Genomic DNA, 23,010 nt, shown 5'->3' with positions numbered 1-23,010 from the left:
TTTCCCTGGAGTTAATTTTCTGGAGCTGAATGTCTGCTGTAACTGATCTAATTGTGATTTTACTCCTCTGCTGTGTTCTGCAAAATCTACAATAAAGAAAACTAACTGGGACCCTCAGTTATGCTTATTGCATGAGAAAACATGGAATACAAGCAAATGAAGATGTGGATCCTGACGTTATTGTCAGTATCATACCAGAGCCTTAACCACCTCTATGACGTCAGCCTAAAGGGGGCTTTAGGAGTGCAAAAGTGAGAAAACTCCTGTGACCCAGAAGAAAAGTATAGCCAAAAAAGCTTTGGTCATATTTCTTTTAATAGTTGCAGAAAATCTGAAATACTATTTATATTTACTCTAGACATACCAGGGCCATAAGAAGTGCATTTATTGATTGAATTGTGTTTTGCAAGTTAAGTATATTTATGTTTGAAGCCGCTAATAAGCATATATTAACATAATCTATAGGTTTTCCCAAAATACAGTTACTGACAGCCTCAAAAAGTATGATGTGAACCAGTTTAAATGCCATAAATGAGTAACGATATCCACACTTCCCACTTCTTTGTCTATCCCTTTGTGCTACAGAGATTATAGGAGAACAATAATCCATGTACAGTATGCAGTATATTGTTCTACATTTGTTTGGAAAGAGGTCACATACTGAAGGTCACATCTTTCATATACCTACATCAAAACTGATAATTCATAATCATTTACTGTATTCAAGAATACCTTGTCTCATTACTAGTGCAATGGTGATATTTTTTCCAATATATGAAAATTCAGCTTTCCACAAAGTTCATGCTTGGAAATGAAGATCGCTATTTACTGTTATGGTACCAGTGACTGTGTTGGTTTGACCAATAATACATAAAAGAATAACTTGGCGAACAGCTCGGGCCGAGCAAAAATTCGGCCTGAACACCTGAATTTTCAGAGCGTGCGGCGGGTTTTCCCCTGCAATGCACTGTGCATTCTAAGCCATAATTGGGTAAAGCTTACCGACCCATTTACACCGATATACGTCAGCAGAATGGCACCGCTGCGCAAAACAACTTACCCGTGCATCGTTTGTACCCGCGAGCAGGGGCAATGCTTGCGCGTGTGGCGATCAGATTTGTTGCAGAACCAATGATTTCTGGCCTGACCTGATCGGTTTTGACCAATGAAATGCCTCCTCTGCCTGTGAATTGTAAACACAGGCAGAGGACGTGATGTCCCCTACTCCTTTTTGGTTCCAGAGAGAGGACATCCAAACATGAGTTGCACTAACACTATACTGACACAGTACATGTAGGCACACATTTCACACCCGATCACTCTACGATCACCCCCGTTAACAGCTTCACTCCCTGTCACTGTGTCACCAATTGCAGTTTTCAGATTTTTCACTGATTACTGCAGTGGTGTCACTTGTGACACTAATCGGTGTTAGGGCAGCTAGTAGTAGGCCCAGGGAGCTTTATGGCACCCCCCATTAACCCCCCAATAAAGGTTTAACCCTTGATCACCCCCATTAACCCTTTCGCCCTCTGTCATCAGTGTCACTAGTAGATCTATTTTCTGGTTGCCATATTAGTGTCACGGGTGACGCTAGTTAGCCAGTTAGTTGGTTAGTTTCACCGTCTGGTTTTTATAGTATCAGGGTACCCCCATATATTACCTAATAAAGGGTTTAACCCTCTGATTACCCCCTTGTTAACCCTTTCACCCTCTGTCACCAGTGATCACTGTATTAGTGTCACGGGTGACGCTGGATGGTTAGTTTGTTTTTTATAGCATTAGGGTATCCACTGTATATTACCTAATAAATGTTTAACCCACTGATCACCCGGAAGGTGACATCAGTTAGGATTTAGCATCAGTTAGGGTCAGCATCAGTCCCAGGCAGCGTCAGATTAGGGCCAGTAGCACTAACACCTACGCACGCACCATACACCTCCCTTACTAGTATAGTGTCTGAGCGGATCAATGTCTTTGATCTGATCAGATCTATACTAGCACACCCAGTAGTTTAGGGTTCCCAAAAATGAAGCGTTAGTGGGATCAGGCCAGATACCTGCTACCACCTGTGTTTACCCATTTACCCTCCTTATGCTGTTTAGGGACAATAGGGAATTGCTCACCAGAGCAATTGCTTTGGAAGAATTAAAGGCTTCTCTGGTTTTCTTTACTCCCCATAAATCCCCAGGTTTAAACAGCTATCCAGTAGACTGGTATTAGATATATAAAGACCTTCTTGTCAACCACTTGTGGCAGGCCTTTAATTCTTCTAAAGAGGTGGGTAATTACCACTATCTTTGAAGGAAGCCCTTATTGTATTACTCCTTAAGTCCGGGAAGGACCCCCTAGACTGTGAATTATATCATCATATCAATTTCACTTATTAATACTGATGTTAAAATATTAGCTAAAGTGTTGGCAAGAAGACTGCAGGCAATAATTATTAAACTAGTGGCATTGGATCAAACCGGTTTTATGCCAGGTGGTTTTGCTCATATCAATCTTCGAAGGCTATTTGTTAACTTGAAATTTACCAATTATAATTCCGGGAATAGAGTGATGCATCATTGGATACAAAGAAAGCCTTTGATGTATTTGAATTGACACACCTTTTCCCATTATTGGCCAAATTTGGTTTTGGTACTTCATTTATTTCATGGGTACCAATTCTTTATGGTGATCATATGGCTCGACTTATGGACTTATTTCTGAACCTTTTCCAATTTATAGGGGAGCCAGGCAGGGTTTTGCCCTTTATTGAGCCCATTGAGCAATTGGCTGTAAAACTGAGAAAGGATGGTCCAGGACCTTTGCATTGGGGAGACTGATGAATTTGTATCACAGTAAGCAGATGATATGCTCTTATACCTGACTGATCCAGGTTCTTCGCTGTCTGTGGCATTCTCCTTATACAGGAATTTGGTTACTACTCAGGATTCAGCATAAATTGTACGAAATCACCTAGACATAGATGTGAAGAAGGGCAGATTGCCACTGCTGTAAGATCTGCCTAAAAATAATGCATATCTATGTTGTTTAAGTTAAACAGATTAGGCTGTGAGGCATCCGATTTGGAGTCATGTCTACAGAGATGCAAACAGAAGAGGATTGCAGTGAACAGTGTATTGCATCACATTTAAAACACTAATGAGAAATAATAGCTTTGCATTCCCACAACAACATAAGGGTCTTGGAGAGCAAACCTTTATGAAATTTATAGGACATCATTAGGTCAGCTTGAGTCATACAGAATATATCCATTTAACATCAGATTGCAGAATTATGTCAGTTCAAATCCCAATTGCTAGAATGATTAGTTCACTGTTAAAATCTCAAAACCTGTATTTAAAATGCTAATCTCAAGACATATTTCTAAAAGCTAACAGCATTGTGAGCTGAAACTAATCTTTGCTTCTAAGATCCCCATGTTTGGTACATCAGTGCATGAACTATGTTGCATGTTCTAATTAATTTTACTAATCCCTTGGTTACTAGTGAGTATATTATGCTATATAAAGCCTGGATCTTATTCACAGGAATAATTTAATTGTAAAAATATGACCCACGTAGGCAGTAACAACTCAACTACATAGGCTAACTATAAAGTTTTACTGTAGGTTTGATTTATTAGCTTATTATTTTGCATGTATTCTGCAGAAGTTGTGGAATTGAATTCGTATATCTTTTCATAAATCATACAAAAATAATTTTTCTTGAAAAAATTATTACATAAAGTACACAGTACAACCATAATACAGGCTTATTTATTTTGCAAAGGAGTCATGTAAAGATGCATAATCTATACCAACAATCATCCAGTGGAACCTGACTCGAGGTTACATTTGTAATGAGGTTATATATGTAATGTATGTAATATGTAACCTCATCTGCAGATATCACCCAAATCGTCCCCTCCGCTCCTCCGACGACCTCCTGCTTTCTAGCTCCCTTGTGACCTCTCCCATCCTCTGGAACTCCCTGCCCCAGTCTGTCCAGAAAACTCATTTATTCAGGGAAGCCTATCCCACACCCACCTAACTGTCCCCGAGCCGCCCCCATCAAATCATTCTCTGAAGCTATTACCTTTTGTACTTTTTGTACCTTTTTAGAATGTAAGCTCTATGAGCAGGGCCCCCCTGTACCTTTTGTATTGTACTGTAATTGTGTTGTCTCCCCTATACATTGTAAAGTGCTGCGTAAACTGTTGGTGCTATATAAATCAATAATAAATAATAATAATGAGGTCCCTGTACCAGGGGGTCCAGGATAGCTCCAGCATTCTTTCTCTTTACTCCTTCTGCAATGGAAAAGCACCACCATCAATGAATATATTAATGTAACCCAATCACTGCAATCTTAACATGTTAATGTCATTTGAAAAGTAATTTCCAGTTTTTTTTTTTTTTCAATTGCAGTCCTCTTTAACAAGGGGACCCCCACATCCCGGCCTCCCCCCCATGTGAACAGGTAACAGGGTACAGATATACCCCAATCGTTTCACAAAAAAGTGTCAAAATGCTTGGGAAAAGACCTTTATTAAAAAATAAAATAAATATAAATGTCCCACGATGTCCATTCATCTTCTCTTGTTCCTCTGATGACCTGCCTCCATGGGAGGCACCCGCTATATGATGTGTTAGAGGAGGGCAGGGTCGCCCCGTGCGTCAGAGGGGGGCAAGGTCACCCGTGAACGTAAAACTGTCAAAGCAAACACGTGCCATGCAGTGGGAGCCTCCCATGGAGGTGGGTCGGCTGCGGCCTTGTTTTATTTTTTTTATTTTTCGGTCCATCGGCGGAGAGAGAAGACTAATGGACTTCATGGGACTTTTTATTATTTGAATTTTTAATAAAGGACTTGTCCCAAACTGTGTCTTGTCTTTTGTACCATTTGACACTTTTTTTATACATTTGTACCCTGTAATCATTTAACACAGGGGGGAGGCCAGGATCTAGGGGTCCCCTTGTTAAATTCAATTCATTATAGCCACAAATAGTTTTAAATGCTTTTTTTGCTTTAGAAATGTCATTTTGTGCATGGACTGTTCTAAATGGGGAAAAATGTGCCACTTTACAGGCATACTATAGACACCCCCAGGTATGAAATTTAAAGGAATATGTCACTTTTATTCTTTCACTTTAAACATTATTAAAATCACTGCTCCCGAAAAACAGGTGTTTTTAAAACTTTTTTTTGCATTGATATATGTCCCCTGGGGCAATTTTTATGACAATAACTTGCATATAAGCCTTTAAAATTAGCACTTTTGATTATTCATGTTCATGTCCCATAGACTTTAACGGTGTTCATGTGTTCTGCCAAATTTTTTGCCTGTTCAGTATGTTCTGGTGTGAACTAAACCAGGGTGTGTTTGGCCCATCCCTATCGACCACCATAACATATACTAGTTTCTCACCTCAAATCATGGACCCTTAAAATGAAAGGTCAATTGTACGTGTGTTCCCCTTTAACAAGCTGGTATCAGCTTTTTATTTGATATTTTATTGGAATCCTACCTGGCAATCCTGCCATGAAGGTTCTTGTTCAGGCACTTCTTGTTATTGGACGACAAAGCTTTTGTCCCTGTATTGTCAAAAATGAATGCAGGCATGGTCTACTGTTGTCACCATCAAAAAACTGACCTTGAGATATGGCAAACATCATCAAGGTAAATGCATGTAGCTGGAAGAGCTTACAGGAGATCAGTGGTAAGGGTATGCGATAAATGAAAAAATAAAGATAGCCACAGGTATTGTATTTAAAAAATGTAAACTGTTTAATATACACAGTGCTTTAGCAAACTAAATGTAATTCAGCTAGAGTTTCTTGACACAGGGTCCCTGCTTAACCAGCAGGTCACGGCTGCGGCGATGGATAGGCTGGCTGCAAGAGACAGGCAGAGGAGAGGAGAGAATTGAGAGGGCGGACAAGCAGAGATGACATCTATCCGCCCGCTCCACATCGGCTCTCTTCACAGCCGGTCCTCTTCAATGTGGGAGCAAGGTGCCGTGGGGAGCAGAGATATGACATCATCTCTCACTGCCCGCCACACATCAGTGCTCTTCCACCCTCACAGCGCGGTGGGGTGGAGGTCACGTGCTTCCTGTCATCAGTGGAGCTCCCTTTTGCAGCCAGACCCCCTTGCTTTAATGTCAGAGATGTGGCGGGGAGCAGCAAGATGACATCATCTCTCATTGCCCGCTGCGCATCACCAATCTCCTGCCCTCACTAAATAGACCAGTGCTGCCAGCCTTCCACCAATGCAGCGTCAATGCACATTTGGGGCACTGGCTGGCATGGCAAGTGACAATCCACATCAGTTGGCAAGTGACAACCTACATCTGGTGGCCAATGATGCGGCAAGTGACAATCTGCAAATGGTGGCAGGTGATGTGTCAAGTGACAATCGGCAAATGGTGGCATGTGACATGGGATGTGACAATCCACATCTGCAGCCAGATGAAAGTGGCAAGTGACAATCCACATCTGGGGGCAGGTGACGTGGCAAGCAACATGCTGCATCTGGTGACAGGCGATTGTGGCAAGTGACACACTGCATCTAGTGGCAGAAGATAGGGCAAGTGGGACATGCCCAGGGCTCTCACTGATTCTGCATTATGGTGAGTTGAACCACTTCATTATATATTAGAATGCAACAATAGAAACAATGAGCATCAACCACCCTGACACCATATCAACCATGGTGCCATGATGAATGAAGCGCCAGCACCAGTCAGTACCCACAAAATAGGTCTTTACCACGACTTAAACACCCCCCCCCCCCCCCCCCCCCGTAGGCCTGCAAAAAGGTTTTTGCTATGGGCTCTAGCCCCAGATATTTTTCAGACCTAGCAACTCCCCTGGGTTTACAGGCATCACATTAGTAATTAATAGGCCTTGCTGTGATAATTAAAGCATCCATGGAGACATTTGCCATCTTTTCCCACTTGCCAGCCTTCCCTAAAATAATACTTTGAGCAATACCGTTTTAAAAGTCAGGTACATCAATATAATCATGTCATTTCCTTCTATCTGCTTACAAGTGTATAATAACAAGTCCATTTACTGCATTAGTAGTCTTAGAAGAGAATACTACAGTGTTTTTGTATTGTGGAACTGGGCTTTTAAAATGACACAATCACAAAATGACAGCTACTGGTCAACTTCTCATCAACAATCATTCAGTATTGATTAACCAAGATGTTAGAAATAGTCATGAGATGACAATATCAATCACTGTATAGCTTAAGCGTTGTCCCACATGACATTTAGCCTTGCATAGATAAAACTGGTAAATAAATAGCCAGTCAAGTACAGGGTCAAGAATTCAGAATTATCATATGTCAACTTATGTTATGTTTTTATGTTGCATGAAATGTGTGCAGCCATTGTTAAAACGCAAATTTCTGGAAAAAAATACACTTTCATTAATGTGCACAAACACATATAATAACCAAATTTTTGGTCAAATAAAAAAATGATGTTACACTAAGTAAATAGATAACTAACATGTCATGATTTTAAATTGTGCATGCTTGTGGAATGGCGAGAAGCTATGGTACAATAATAGTCCATAGGGAACGCTTTACAAGTAAAACACACTGTGTTGCGCTGCCTCAATGTTTTAAAAAAGAGATCCTATCCCTTTTAAAGTGGTTGTAAACCCTTACAAACCACTTTGACCTACAGGTAAGCCTAGATTAAGGCTTACCTGTAGGTCCAAGAAATATCTCCTAAGCCTATACAGTTTAGGAGATATTTGCCCGAAGACAGGCCCCTCTGTCTACGGCGCATGCGCCGTAGACAGCGGCGCGCAGGCGCACTGAGCGCGGCATTTCCAACAACGGAGCTGCCGCGCGTGTCGGCTTCCGTGCACATGCGCGGGAGTGACGTCATCGCAGCTTCACCGAATGACAGCGGCGGAGCTGCGAGACCCCACCGAGAAGATGGATGCGCCGGACTACAGGGCACAGCGGGGACATCGCTGGCTCCTGTGTCAGGTAAGTGACACATAATGGGCTACTATGCGATGCATAGTAGTCCATTATGCTTTGCCTTTGCAGGGAATGAAAGAGGAAGTAAACTCACCAGGGTTTACTTCCTCTTTAAGATCAGCTTATCATGCCATAAATAGTGCTCATGAAAAGCAATACCATTTCATATGTGAATCAAATATTCCAAATTGTGAAACAGAAAATCCAACAGATGTAATTAAAGTCCCACTGGTGAATACATACTCACACAGAATACTTTCCTATACAGTGAGGAAAATAATTATCTGAAAATATATATCTTTTATTATAAATTGAGTTGCAGTTCAGTGAGTAAAATAAGTATTTGAAAATGAAACTGTCCAACAAAGTCTTCTTCTCTTCTTTTATAACTGAGGGCGGGGCCACACGGTGATGTTGCCGGGTGACCCTGCCCCCCCCCCTCTGACTCATGGGGACATCCCTATGGCTTTCCCGTAGTGTCAGAGTATTTTTTTTCTTTTCAGTCCATCAGCAGACTTTTTTTTTTAATAAAGGACTTGTCCCCAAGCCGAGTCATGTAATTTTTACAATTTTCACACTTTTTTTGTGAAATGGTAAGGGCACATTTGTACCCCGTTACCATTTCACACAGGGGGAGGCCAGAATCTGGAGGTCCCCTTGTTAAAGAGGGCTCTCAGATTCCTATAAGCCCCTGACCCGCAGACCCCCACAACCACCGGACAAGGGTTGTTGGGATAAGGCCCTTGTCCCCATCAACCTACACCAATAATGGGGTGTAGGTGAGGACCAACAATGATTGTGTGATTACTTTGATGTGTGGGGGGTTAAAATGCCACTGAATACCAATAATTGTGTGATTATTTATTTGGTAAACAACACAGAGGGAGCTGTTTGTTTCTCATCCCTGCAAAGGGATGAGAACCTGACAGATCTTTAGTAAAGGTAGCACACAGTACACACATTACACATAGTTAGGCACACATCTAGCCCCTTGATCGCCCTGGATGTTGACCCCTTTCCAGCCAGTGTCATTAGAACAGTGTATAGTATTAACACTGTATTTATGTCAGTGATAGTTAATCAGTTCCCTCCAACATCAGCTAGTGCCAGATTGCCTGCCACACTAGCACAGTCCCATTATAAGTTGCTGATCACCGCCATTACTAGTATATAAAAAAAAAACAAGTATATATACACAATAGTTTGTAGGCACTATAACGTTCACACAAACCAGTCAATATAAAGATATTGGTATTTTTTGTTATCAAAAACATGTAGCAGACAACATTTTGGCCAAAATTTATGATGAAATTGGATTTTTTTTTTCTTTTTTATTGGATATGTTTTATACCAGAAAATAAAAATATTGGTATTTTTTTCAAAATTGTACATTTATATCACAAAAATAAAAGAAAAACCGAGGTGATAAAATACCACCAAGAGAAAGCTCTATTTGTGTGAAAAAAAATAATAATTATATAGATTTTTTTGGGGTACAGCATTGCATGACCACAAAATTACCAGTTAAAGTAGAACAGTGCCAAATAGCAAAAAATGGTCTGGTCATGACGGGGTGTAAAATCTTCTGGAGCTCAACTGGTTACATTTCCTATTATGGAGAAGAGATTATTGACCTAAATCACAGCCATTTGTTAGATAACTTATACAAACTGATTTTTAGGAATAACAAAAAAACCTGTAGAATAAGTCATTCATTATAAATGATTATGCTATAGCTGCCTATAATGTATTTTACTCATTACTTCAATGTTATACTTTTAACCACTAGGGATCCGCGCTATAGCCGAATGACGGCTACAGCACCGACCTACTTTGCCGGGACGAGCGGCCTGCACACGCGCGGCACGCGAGACTCACCTGATCACGGATCGAAGCAAGGGGTCGATCCCGACCCCTTACCACGTGATCAGCTGTCAGCAAATGACAGCTGATCGTGTGACACAACGGAGCCGGTAATGAGCTATTTTTCCTCCTCACGCTGACAGCGCGAGGAGAAAAAAAAGCCGATCACCGGCGGCCGTGATCGGGACATCAGTCCCGATCACGTCCAGCTTACCAGTGCCCTCCTGCCCCCTGCCAGTGCCACCTCAGTAATAAAAAAGTGCCCCCCATCAGTACCACCCATCAGTGCCCACAGTGCCACCCCAGTGCCACATATCCATGCCCATCAGTGTCATCTACCAGTGTCCATCAGTGCTGCCCAGCAGTGCCACCTATCAGAGCCACCTATCAGTGGCATCTATCAGTGCCCATCAGCCCCATCTATCAGTGGTACCTATCAGTGCCCCTTAGTGCCACCCATCCGTGCCATCTTATCTCTGCCCATCTTTGCCCATCAGTGCCGCCTTATCTGTGCCCATCAGTACTGCCTTATCTGTGCCTATCGGTGCCACCTTATCTGTGCCTATTAGTGCCGCCTTAACTATGCCTATCAGTGACCAACAGTGCAGCCTATCAGTGCCCACCAGTGCCGCCTCATCAGCGCACTTCAATGAAGGAGAAAAATGACCTGTTTGCAAAATTTTATAACAAACTATTAAACATGATTTTTTTTTGCATCTTTTTTTGTTTGTTTAGCAAAAAATAAAACTCCCAGCTGTAATTAAATACCACCAAAAGAAAGCTCTATTTGTGGGAAAAAAAATGATAAAAATTTAATTTGGGTACAGTGTTGTATGGCTGTGCAATTGTCATTCAAAGTGCATAAGCTCTGAAAGCTCAAAATTGGTCTGGGCAGGAGGGGGGTTTAAGTACCCAGTAAGCAAGTGGTTAAATAAAGAATACAATAACATTCCTATGACAAAATCTGTAGAATACTTGCAGGTTCATCTATGTAAATGAGAAATGAATGAATCTAAACTCATTAGAAAAATAGTATTTTTCTCCTCATTTCCAGGTTACCCATTTACTCCTAATTGTATTTTTAGTAGTAAATGGCTGTAAATATCAGTATACATATGAAATATAATTCTTTTTATCAGTTCACATTATTAAGTTCCCATCCTTAGCCAATTACCCATACTGGATGTTTTGGAATAAAATGTCTTTATCTCCCTTTGTTACCATGATAGGTTCATTAAGTGTGTACAGGATGATACTTGCAAAACACAATTAAACAGAATGAAAAATGGTCTTGTTGCAAAAAAGAATCTTTTCTATACTAATTGGTTCCTTTGCTTTTTGTCATGTCTTGGATAAGGCTGACTTTAGTGTGACAAGTTCATTTAACTTCAGTCCTCTGAACACATACCTGTTAGAAGTCTGAAAATATATCTTTTCCGAGCTGCCATTTATTTCTTCAAAAGATACATGAATGGCAAATCTCGACTAGCTGATGAAAGAAAATAGTTTTTGTCTTACTGAAAACTTACATATGTTCAAAGTGATTTTTAGATTTTTGAATTATGTATGCATAGGTACGCAAGACTTCTTTTTATAGGTGTTTGGTTCCAACTCTGCAAAATGCAGGCAACTTAACACTTGTATATTTTTTTTTTATAAAAATTACTACTAAAGGGGAAGATCTTAACAAGATAAGCTAAAACAAATGAATATTGCAGATCCATAGCTAAATAAAACCACAGTTCAGCAAAACTAACCTAACCTGGCCAAAGGCAGAGCATATTATTCACACATTGGAAAATGACTAACTAACGATCTTGTTCTTCAGTCATAGATACATGAACATGCATGTTCATTTCCTTTGACTATTTTTTGCAGGTTTGAACACACCAATTAGGCTCTCATTAAATGTGTTAGTGCCTTTGATTACATCATGCTAGTGAAAAGTCAAGGAATTATGCATTTTATTGATGCTCATGATTTTATCTAGGAATATTTGTTAAAAATTTGTATTTTATAATCTATAATATTTATAATATGTATTCTATCATCTATATAAAAAAATTAAGTGAGAAAGTATTCTAACTAATGGCAGCTCTTCAAAAATGTGGGAATCTCTTTGTAGAGTACATCATTTAAATTCTCATATATATTTTTTTAAACTGAATAACTGAATTTAAGGATTTCTACTATTTAGCATCTGAGATATTTTACAGCTGTTGTTTGTGCCATTCTCCCTGACACGTGCAGTAATGTAATTTATTAATTTCCTAATTGAATTTTGTGAGGTTTTTAGTTAATGATCATTCTCAGGATCATTTTCCTCAAGGCCTAACTGGATTTATTAACACTACAAATAGTTTTACTTATGTTTACCAGAATTAGCAGAAAGTGACAATGTATATGATGTCATATTTCTTATAATGTCTCAAGTTAAACAAGCTTAAAAGCAAATCATATAGAATCAAATTTTGTGTTTTCAGCTATTTTACAATTACAAGTGCATCTACAGAGATTCAGTACATGAAAATAAGTTTGAAATGCAGTATTTTTAATCCCTACTTACTGTATAGTTGTCTTTATAAATCATACTTCATTTCAGTCTTTTAAGTCATGATGAATCATAACACAGGTAGGAATATACAATACAATGTATATTCACAGGATACTTGCACATAATACAGGAATCTTTTTCAACAGCCCATAAAAACAATTTCCAATGCATTTCAGGGCATTAAACCAAAGTCTTAATATTCTAAAATCGTGGCAGGTAACCTTTGAGAGGTGAGGTGGAGATCTACTTGGACAACATAGAAATGATCAAAGGTCACCGAGGTGTTGACAAGGACAGCACAGGAAAAACTTTAAAAAGTGTAGAAAAATAATTAGATAATTATAAAAATCTAAAAAAAATTGTGTCACTGTCAAAGTATAAACTTAGCCTGCTTTGAAAGTTAACTTCAGTGAGAAATGCAGCATTTATTTTCATTTACAATTTTTCTCATGTCTGGGGAATAGTTGGTCACCCCCACAAATCTGATTCAGGAGTTCATCATGAAAGCAGAACATTTGGTAATGCAGGCTAACTTGCTCAACTTGGTTTAGGCCTGGCTGCCATCAATGCTAGCCTGGCAGTCTCCTCTGAGTTCTGGTCAATGTGAGAAGTAGGTAGGGCAGTGTCCAGGGGTCAGTAAAGGTCAGTGTGATTCCGCGCAATGGAAAAGTACAGAGCAGTTTGTGAGAATTTATCACATAACATCCCAATAAAATACATATATGTTTTTGGTTGTAGCAACAAAATGTGGAGAATTTCAAGGGTTGTGGATACTTTTTCAAGGCATTGTAGAATAACAGCAAAGTAATGGTTGAAGTCATGGAAAACCAACACAATGATAGTTGAGTCCCCTTATAATAGAGTAGTAAAACTAGTTGTAAAATATAATTGCTTATTTATCATTTAAAACTGTTTGTGTAAAGCAAATATACACATGTTAACCTTAATGTTTTATCATAACATTGTTCTGTTCATGAACAACCAGCATTTGACATCATTTCACCTAGCCTTAGGTTCTCTTCCCTCTCTTTCTATATGCTTTCTCCAGGCAAATCTATATAATAGAGCACATTCTGACCTCTCCCAAGACCTTTCAACAGCACAGTATTCCTCTAGCAATCATTACAAAGCACTTTCATACTTAAATCAAAAATTTCATACCCGAGTTGCTGTGAAATTACAATTACAATCTTCACCTACACATGTCCACAAGCACAATTTTGGGATCTTATAACTGTAGGAAAATAATAAGAATAATCATAATAGAACTATAACTATAGCCATAAAAGTCTACATGACTTGTATGGCCAACCCCACCCCTCCAATAGAATATTCTTAAAATTATTTTTAACTGCATGACTACTAAAACACTTTTCAAAGCAAAATTCATTCAGCACTCATTATTCATTATTATTAGTACACTAAAATACTTATTTAGAAACTGCGCCATTTAGGTTGTTGTATTTGCTAAATGCTAACTGAAAAATCTGCCACATAGCAAAATGTGCTACTCAAATCTGCCCTGTGCTATTAAGACAGGCACTTACAAAGCCTTGGGAGTCTTTTAAATGTTATAACCCTTTTTTTGTTTTCTTTTTAAACATGTTTAACCACTTGACAACTGGGCACTTAAACCCCCCTCGTGACCAGACCAATTTTCAGCGCTCTCACATTTTGAATGACAATTACTCAGTCATGCAACACTGTACTCAAATTATTTTTTTTCCTTTTTTTCATACAAATAGAGATTTTTGGTGGTATTTGATCACCTCTGAGTTTTTTATTTTTTGCGCTATAAATGAAAAAAGATCGAAAATTTTGAAAAAAAACGCATTTTTCTTTGTTTCTGTGATAAAATTTTGCTAATTATAAATTTTTCTTCATACATTTTGGCCACAATTTATACTGCTACATATCTTTGGTAAAAATAACTCAAATTAGTGGATATTATTTGGTCTTTGTGAAAGTTAGAGTCCACAAGCTATGGTGCAAATCATAAAAAATCTAATTTCTTGCGACCCGAACAAGCCAGGAAAGTACAAATACCCCCAAAATGACCCCTTTTTGGAAAGTGGACATTCCAAGATATTTAGTAAGATGCATGGTGAGGTTTTTGATGTTGTTGTTTTTTCCCACAAATCTTTGCAAAATGAAGATTTTTTTCCCCACAAAATTGTCATTGTAATAGGTATTTCTCTCACATGGCATGTGCATACCACAAATAATGACCCAAAATACATTCTGCTACTCCTCCTGATTATTACAATAACACGTGTGGGAATTTTCCACAGCCTAGCCACATAGAGAGGCTCAACATGCAGGGAGCACCGTCACGTGTTTTAAGGGGCATAAATTACACATCTAACTTGTTGACTACCTATTACACTTTTGAAGGCCCAGGAGCACCAGGGCAATGACATGTGACACTGACGTGGCACTGATGACAGATGGCACTAATATGTGACACTGATGACACGTGACACTGATGACAGATGGCACTAATACGTGGCATGGATGACACGTGACACTGATGACACATGACATGGATTACAGATGGCACGTGACACTGACAGGTGGCACTGATGACAGATGGCACTAATATGTGGCATTGATGACGTGACACTGATGTGGCACTGATGACAGATGGCACTATGTGGCACTGAAAACATGTGGCACTGGTGTGACACTGATGACAGATGGCACTTGTACATGGCACTGATGACAGATGGCACTGACAGGTAGCACTGACAGGTGGCACTGGGGACACAAGACAGTGGGGACAGATGGCCCTTTTATTTTCATTTTTTTTCACTGAAATATTTGAAAGAAATTACAATACATGCTGGTTAATTGTATTTATTTTTGGAAAATACTAATACTAAGTATACGAACTGTTTTTTTTTTTTCATTCATCAAACCTTTAGCCTGCAGCAGAAGGTTTAACGTTCTGGGCTTTCTAAGAAGATATACTAAATATACTGTATATGTATATATATATAGAATTTCTGGATCCACCCAGATGCCCGATTGGCACTCCTATAGAGGGCTTGAACCAGTTCACACCAAAAAGCATAAGATTAGCAGAGCAGAGAGTGGTGACTGACAGTCACTGCCCCCTGCTCAGAGTGGACTGAGAGCTGAGAGATCACTGGTAATTTTTTTTATTTTAATGCTTATCCTTTCACCTTTCATTCGGAAAAGGCTTCATTCATTAACCACTAGGCGTCCACACTATAGCCAAAAGACGGCTGCAGCGCAGACGCCAATTGCCAGGAGGCCGTTCCTGGAAATCGAGTCATGGAGCTTCAGAATGGTGAACTGTAATGTAAACAAGACATTTCCCCGTTTTGGCTTGTGTCATGACAGAGATCACTGCTCCCTGTCATCGGCAACAGTGATGACTATCTTGTGACTTGAATCCCATCCCCCCACAGTTAAAATCCCTCCCTAGGACACACGTAGTCCCTTCATCGCCCCCTAGTGGTTACTAGTAATACAGATGGTTACCAGATTAGATTTTTATCAGATTACACAGTAATCAGTGCATTTTTATAGCACTGGTCGCTATATAAATGACAATGGTCCCAAAATAGTGTCAAAAGTGTCCAATGTGTCCGCCATAATTTTGCAGTCCTGATAAAAATTGCAGATCGCCACCATTACTAATAAAAAAAATAAAAATAAAAATGCCATAAAACTATCCCCTATTTTGTAGACGCTATAATTTTTGCGCAAAGCAATCAATATACGCTTATTGTGATTTTTTTTTTAACCAAAAATATGGAGAAGAATACATATCGGCCTAAACTGAGGAAAAAAAATGTTTTTTTATATCTTTTTGGGGGATTTTTATTAAAGCAAAAAAGTAAAAAATTTCTAAATTGTCTAAATTTTTTTGTTTATAGTGCAAAAAATTAAAACCACAGAGATGATCAAATACCACCAAAAGAAAGCTCTATTTGTGTGAAAAAAAGGACGTCAATCTTGTGTGGGTGCAAACTTGCACGGCTGCGCAATTGTCAGTTAAAGCGACGCAGTGCCAAATCGCAAAAAGTGCTCTGGTCAGGAAGGGGGTAAAATCTTCCGGGGCTGAAGCGGTTAATGTGATGCATTGTGATAAGGATGCAGTTTTATGAGTTACATAGAGTGTAGTCTTAAAAAGTACAGTGTATTCATAACTATCAATGAAGTTGTGTTAATGCACTATAATATTTCAGGAACATTAAAATTAAATGGAAAAACAAAAGTTTAGGTCTCAAATAAGCTTGAACCACACTGTATATATATACACAGAGAAGCATATGTGAAATATAAAAAAAAAAATGTTCTTTTGTTAAATATTATATGAAACAAAACCAATGAATGCACAAATGAAGTCATATTTATTTAGTGAGCAGGTGCACAGCAGATGCAGCTTTTGATGACTTCCACTAGCTGTGAGATAGAATTCATCTTGGATCTTTAGAAATAATATTTCTCCTGTTATCTTTCATCTGCAACAGTTCCTTAGGGCCAAAATGAAGTCAAGCGAGAGCCGTCATGAGGCGATGACAGCACCCCAAACAACAATTGTCACACCTGCTTTACGGGAGAACACCACAGAGGCTGTAGCTCCAAGCGATGGGAAAGATAATCACTTTTCAAAGCTCAAAGAGAAGTTCATGAACGAGCTGAATAAAATTCCATGTGAGTAAAAAAGAAAAAAAAAAATTGCAACTTCTTTTTATACCCAATGATAGCATTATAAAGTATTTTATGTTTATTAGAATAACATACAGTATTCAAAACGCATTTTCAGTATAGTTGGAAATTACTGTTGCTTGCAACACCTTACAATCTGATATGTTTAATGTTTATTTTGTAATTTGCCAATTAAAATACTGTCATATCAGGCTAAGCAGCTAATTGTTTTTATTGATCCACATTGGGAAGTAAGGCCTGTGTCCTGCACATCTTATCTTTCCAATCCTACTGTTTCCTTTCAGGTTTCAACTTTGAATACTTAAGCCTGCCATACATGGATTGCATTTCAGTCAGTTCAGCAAGGACTGGCCAAATTTCAATCCATGTACTGTATGGCAAATTGATTGTACACAAGTCCGTTTATGGATTTGTGTACAACCAACCTGTCGGGTTTCTCATGAACAATCAGTGCCTATGGCTATAGCTGACAACACCGCTGTCAGAATACAATACCACAGTGGGACAGATTCCTCTATCCAGCATTTTCTTTTGTTCAACTGGCTGGTTGAACAAAAAAAAAATGCATAGTAATTGAGCTGCCTTAAATTGATACTGAAATCAGAAGTTAACTTCTAACTGTAAGCCCTTGTACACGGTCGGACATTCCGACAACAAAATCCGTCGGATTTTGTCTGACGGATTTTGTCCGAAACTTGTGTTGCATACACATGGTCGGACAAAGTTGTCGTAAAATCTGATCATACATAACGTGACGACGTTATTTCGTTATGACGGGACTACATTCAGTCTAGTAGCCAATAGCTTTGGTCTGGGAATTTGATCTGAGCATGCGTGTCACTTTGTCCGATCGGAATTCTCTACACACAATCGGACAAAGTCCAATCAGATCATGTTGTCGGAAAGTTTTATAGCCCAGCTCTAAAACTTTGTCCGTCAGATATTACGGAATATACGGAAACAGTCCGATGGAGCCCACACACAGTCGGATTATCCGACAACACGGTCCGATCGGACATTTTCCGCCAGGATGTCCGACCATGTGTACAAGGGCTAACAGGCAGAGGAATTGACTAATTGATCAGACAAAGAGTAGTTTTAACTTGAACTTTTCTAAATGGGGCAAATTAGAAATAACGATGCAAACAGGTTCAAAATGGCAAGAACACTGTTGGACCAATTTTGATAAGAACACTAGGTGACAGTACAGTGCAGTCTCCATCAGGTTCTGTAGTCACAGATACTAGAGAATGATTATTGTTTCAGGTAAATAGTAACAGCTACTTCCTATTTGACTCAGCAACATTGTTTCTCACAGTGAGATTCACAGCATGTCTGAGCACACAGGCGACCAGCTGAAGTTATCCCTGGACTGGTACCACAGGTGGGTACCTGGGGATGAAAGACCATACCACTTGAAGCACACGTGCTTCCCAGCAGTGCTTCCTACAGTAGCTAGGTCTTCTGTAGAAGCTTCATGTTATTGGACTCCTGCCTTACTGCCTGAACGCAGGGCTTTACAGTGAAGGTCCACAAACCTAGCTGCAGATCACATGCTTAACTTACATACTTAAAATCAAGGATTTTTTGCAGCCAGAATGTGGTGGAACTTGATGCACCACAGGAATGAGGTAAAAATGCTGGCAGATGTGATGTCTGGACATGGGGCACCAACCAGAAAATGCCCTGCGCATGCCCCGGTTGCCTGGAAATAGCACAGAGAAGATGGTAGAGGAAGTGATTAGTGCAAAAACGTCCTCTACCATCTTTAGTTTAGTGGCAAGTGGGACAAGAAAGGACTAGTCAGAGGTGGTTGGCAACACTGAGACTGGTGCAGTGATGATCAGAGACACTGTGACTGGCTGCACTATTAGGGTTTTTAGCTACCGAGGCAGTGGCTGGGGGTGTACACATGCCATGGCTGTGATGCTTTGCAGCTGTGGCAGGAATTATGCCCCCTGTACCCCCACCAACTGTGACTGTGAGGGGTGCTTGTTCGAGGACTAAGGATTAAAGAAGATGGTGAGGAGGTGAAAAAATGACTCCACACTGTCTGTCAAATTTTCTCTGAAGATAAATCTATGTTCGCACATGTGAAAGAATCCTTATGGTGACTCATGGTGACATAATGACTGGTGTGTCTATGATCAGATACACTGGGACTAGTGTGGTGTGATCAGGAACACTGACTGGTGTGGCAGCAATCAGGGACACTGTGCCTGGTGCAGTGGTGATTACAGACACTGACTGGTATGGTAGTTATCAGGGACATTGGGTCTGGTGTGGGGGTGATTTGGGGCCCTGAGACTGGTGTACTGATAATTAGGGGCACTGTGACTGGTGTGGTGATGAACAGGAACACTGTGACTGGTGTGGTGGGGATAAGGGACACTAAGACTTGTGTGGGAATAATCAAGGGCACTGGGACTGGTGTGATGATCAAGGGCACTGTAAGTGGTATTTTAGTGATCAGGGAAACTGTGACTGATGCAGGGCTGATTAGGGCATACTGTAACTGGTGCGGCGGTGATTAGGGGCACTGTGACTGGTGTGGTGGTGATGAAGGACACTAGGAGTGCTGTGGCAGGGATCAGGGACAAGGAGACAGCTGTGGTGGTGATTAGGGACTCTCTGACTGGTGTGACCAAACACAACAATCACGATAGTAAACAAAGACTGCATAAATGACAGCCTTTGTCTACTACTACTAATGTGAATGTTGTGATTGGCCATATGATCTCATGGTACAGGGCCAATGGCCATTTATATATAATGGTGAGCAGGTAGTGTTTAAACAACTAAATGTTTAGCCACTGCTTGCTAGCACCATTTTCAAAACTATTCCTAATATCTTATGCTGTGTACATATTGAAATGTTCAGGCTTTTTCTTAATTTTCGATTACAAAAACAACCAAACAGCCAAAAGGATCAAAGCAGCACACCACCAATACTTTAGATGATTTCAGGGTGTTAACAGAAATTGTTTCTGCCACATTGCATTCACTTGTATGTCTTTTTTTTGCTATGGAAAAACTGGTTGGATTTTGCTAAAAACTGATGTGTGTGGTCAGCATTAGGAATAGGCTTAATTTTCCCATTTTAGTTTCTTCCAGGTGACTTCATCTGAAATATTACTTATGTTGCTGTTATCCTGTGAATACAGGGTTTAGAACCTCAGATGCACGTTTTGTTTGAGATTAGTTAATTGTCCAGCACAGGAAAACACAGCTGTTAAAGCCCAGCTATGGTCAAGTAAAAGAATGGGGCTAAATGCTTATTTTGGTTTAGAAGTATAAAAAAAATGAAGATTTACCTACCTGATCCTCCACCATTCCCTAGACTGGTCCCAGCAGTTTCTTCTCACCCACACTCCAGCTGTCTAGTATCCTGATGTCATCAAGACCATAGCAGGGTCCATATTCCTCTATGGGACATAAAGATGCAAAGGGACAGTCCACCTCTGAAGTGCCCTCTGCCAAGGGTAGAAAAGGATCAGGTAATTAAAAATGTTCTTCTCCCCTGAGACAAAAGAGGTTATTAACCCTTTAAGTGTGGATATAGCACCATGGCAAGGGATCATTTTACATTTTCCCAGAGTTGGGTCTAAAATGATTAGCTCTAAGTGTTTGGCCCTTAAGTTCAGTTTCCAGAAGGGGGAATATATGTATGGAATGTACTTATGTTCTATTCCTATTTATGTGGATTTCCTTCATTATTACTAAAGCATAATGGTGTCACGTCTACCCCAACGCAGGTGGTCAGACACTATAGCTGGCTACTGTGTGTTTCACCTATAGCAGCCCCCTTTCCCTTAAGGCCAGCAAGCCTACTGGTACTTGGTTTCACCCAGGACTTATACATAATGCTATAGAGCCTGCCCACCCCACCAGGGCAGAGGTAAACTAAGCAAACAGACTACTTACAGTTAGCAGACATATAGCGTTGTTCTATGACAGTAAAGGTAAAAGGCAGGCTGAGTTCAGGAAAAAGTCCAATATCCAATCCAGGTCATACACACAGAAATCCAAACTAGCAAAACAGGGCAGATGAACGGGGGCAGGGGGGGGGGGGTGCTTGATCAGGAGCAATGCAGGTATCGCTGTCTCCATAACAAGAAAGGGACAGAGCGTTTGGCTTGCTTATAACAGGAGACTGACCATATCAATCACCTTGCAGGTGGACACAGACAGGGAGAATGCAATACCCAAAACCTGGATGCTGGAATGAGGAGCAGGAGCACTTAAGTGATCCTGACATTACCCCCCCCTCCTCTGAGGAGGGGCCCCCAAACCCTCGAAGACAAGATGGACATCCAGCACAGGACCACTAGACTTGGCAAGGTCAGGTTGGTTAGCAGGGGACATGTCAGAGGAGTCAAGCCGGATAGCTGAAACATGAGCAGAAATGCAGAGAGCCCTAAAAAAAAGGTTGAAATCCCCACCTGGCCAAATGAGGCAGTTTATCCAATGAATGAATTAAACTTCTTAGACTGGTTAGAATGGGTGTAGTAGAAGTAAAGTGAGGTGAGGTTACAGAAAGATCTTAAGAAAAAGCAGGAAGCTCAATGGGCATGGGCTGGACTGCCATAACTGATGCAGTGGCCAACTAGGCCACATCGGCAGGTACAGTATAGCAACTGCCTGAATCGCATCACCAGGTGTAGCGACTGTGGAACTCGAAAACAAGTTAGCCTGACTGTGCATCCAAGGGAGTTTAACAACACGCAAATGTAGGTGTAATCCAGGGCGCTCGACTTCTGAGGACTTAGAGGAAGTTTCCAAACAGGGCTCAAGGCTGGGAGAAAATGGATATGTTTGGCTTCTAGGAGCAGAGGATTCAGGCTTTGTCAATTGGCTGGAGACGTGACCTGTAGAGAATTAAATATACTTGTCAGCAGCTTTTGCTATGACAGAGTCATATAAAGGCACATGGTTATGCAAACTAGAGTCATATTTGGAAACATTGTCATGATCAGGATCTGAATAGGATTGTAATAAAGGCACATGACTGGTACTGGCAACACAAGAGTTATAAATGGGCAACTGGTCAGCAGTTTTAATGCAATTCTGGATGCAGGTCTGGGACCAAGACCTAGGCTATTCTGTAGCCCAGTCTGTGTGGGTTGTAACGTTTAAGCCAGGGATACCCTAAGATAAGGGGATAGGCAGGAGATCAAGTATAAGCTAATTGTCTCCCTATGAAGTTCCCCAATGGTTAGGGTACTAGGTACAGTGCACAAGGTCACCAGACCCATGGACAAGGGAGAGTTATCATCAACAGCTAAGAATGAGAAGGGTCTGTGAACCTTAGTCACTGGAATCTGCAGATGGTGTGCTAGGTCTCTATCAATGAAATTGCTAGCAGCACCAGAATATATGAAAGCTGAGAGCAGGTGAGAAAACCTGGCAGAGCTAAGTTGTGCAGGAATGAATAGTTTATCTCAGGGGAAAACTGACCTGGTATAATCTAAAGAAGCAGACCCCACCCGCACTATACTTTTGATGTTTCCCGGCTTATTAGGTCAACTGACGACAAAGTGGCTGTGGTTGCCACAGTATAAGCAGAATCCCTGAGATCTTCTCCTAGCCTTTTCCCCGCAGGACAAATGGGTAGCACCAATTTGCATGTGCTCCTCCTGGATAGGATGAGAGGACCCAGGAAGGGCTGATGGAGAAGTGGCGAGCAGACTGTGAGGTGACAGGGTAACGAGCCTCTCTGCACTCCTTTCCCACGAACGCCTGTCTATACGTATGGCTACTTGCATGGCTTCATTCAACAACTTTGGTTCAGGGTAGTGTACAAAGGAGTCCTTAATAGAGTCTGATAAGCATAACCTAAATTGCCTTTTTAGAGCAGGGTCATTCCACCCTGAGTAAGGTGCCCAGCGGTGGAAATC

At 40.4% G+C, this 23,010-nt stretch overlaps 1 protein-coding gene across 5 annotated transcripts in view; it reads left to right on the top strand.

The window, feature by feature from the left end:
• Positions 1 to 23,010, top strand: part of SYT1 (synaptotagmin 1) — an 834,437-nt gene that overhangs the window by 522,271 nt on the left and 289,156 nt on the right. For all 5 annotated transcript variants that reach the window (XM_077473911.1, XM_077473912.1, XM_077473913.1 and 2 more), the window contains one exon: positions 16,915 to 17,098. In XM_077473911.1, coding sequence (XP_077330037.1) covers positions 16,930 to 17,098 — 169 coding nt within the window. In that variant the 5' untranslated portion in view covers positions 16,915 to 16,929. The remainder of the gene's footprint in view (positions 1 to 16,914; positions 17,099 to 23,010) is intronic.

Source organism: Lithobates pipiens, unplaced genomic scaffold (assembly GCF_037356315.1).
Source record: "Lithobates pipiens isolate NorthernLeopardFrog02 unplaced genomic scaffold, aLitPip1_a1.2 Scaffold_8, whole genome shotgun sequence".
Taxonomy (NCBI): domain Eukaryota; kingdom Metazoa; phylum Chordata; class Amphibia; order Anura; family Ranidae; genus Lithobates; species Lithobates pipiens.
Note: the sequence above shows the minus strand (reverse complement) of the source record. Positions and strands in the feature narration are given on the sequence as shown.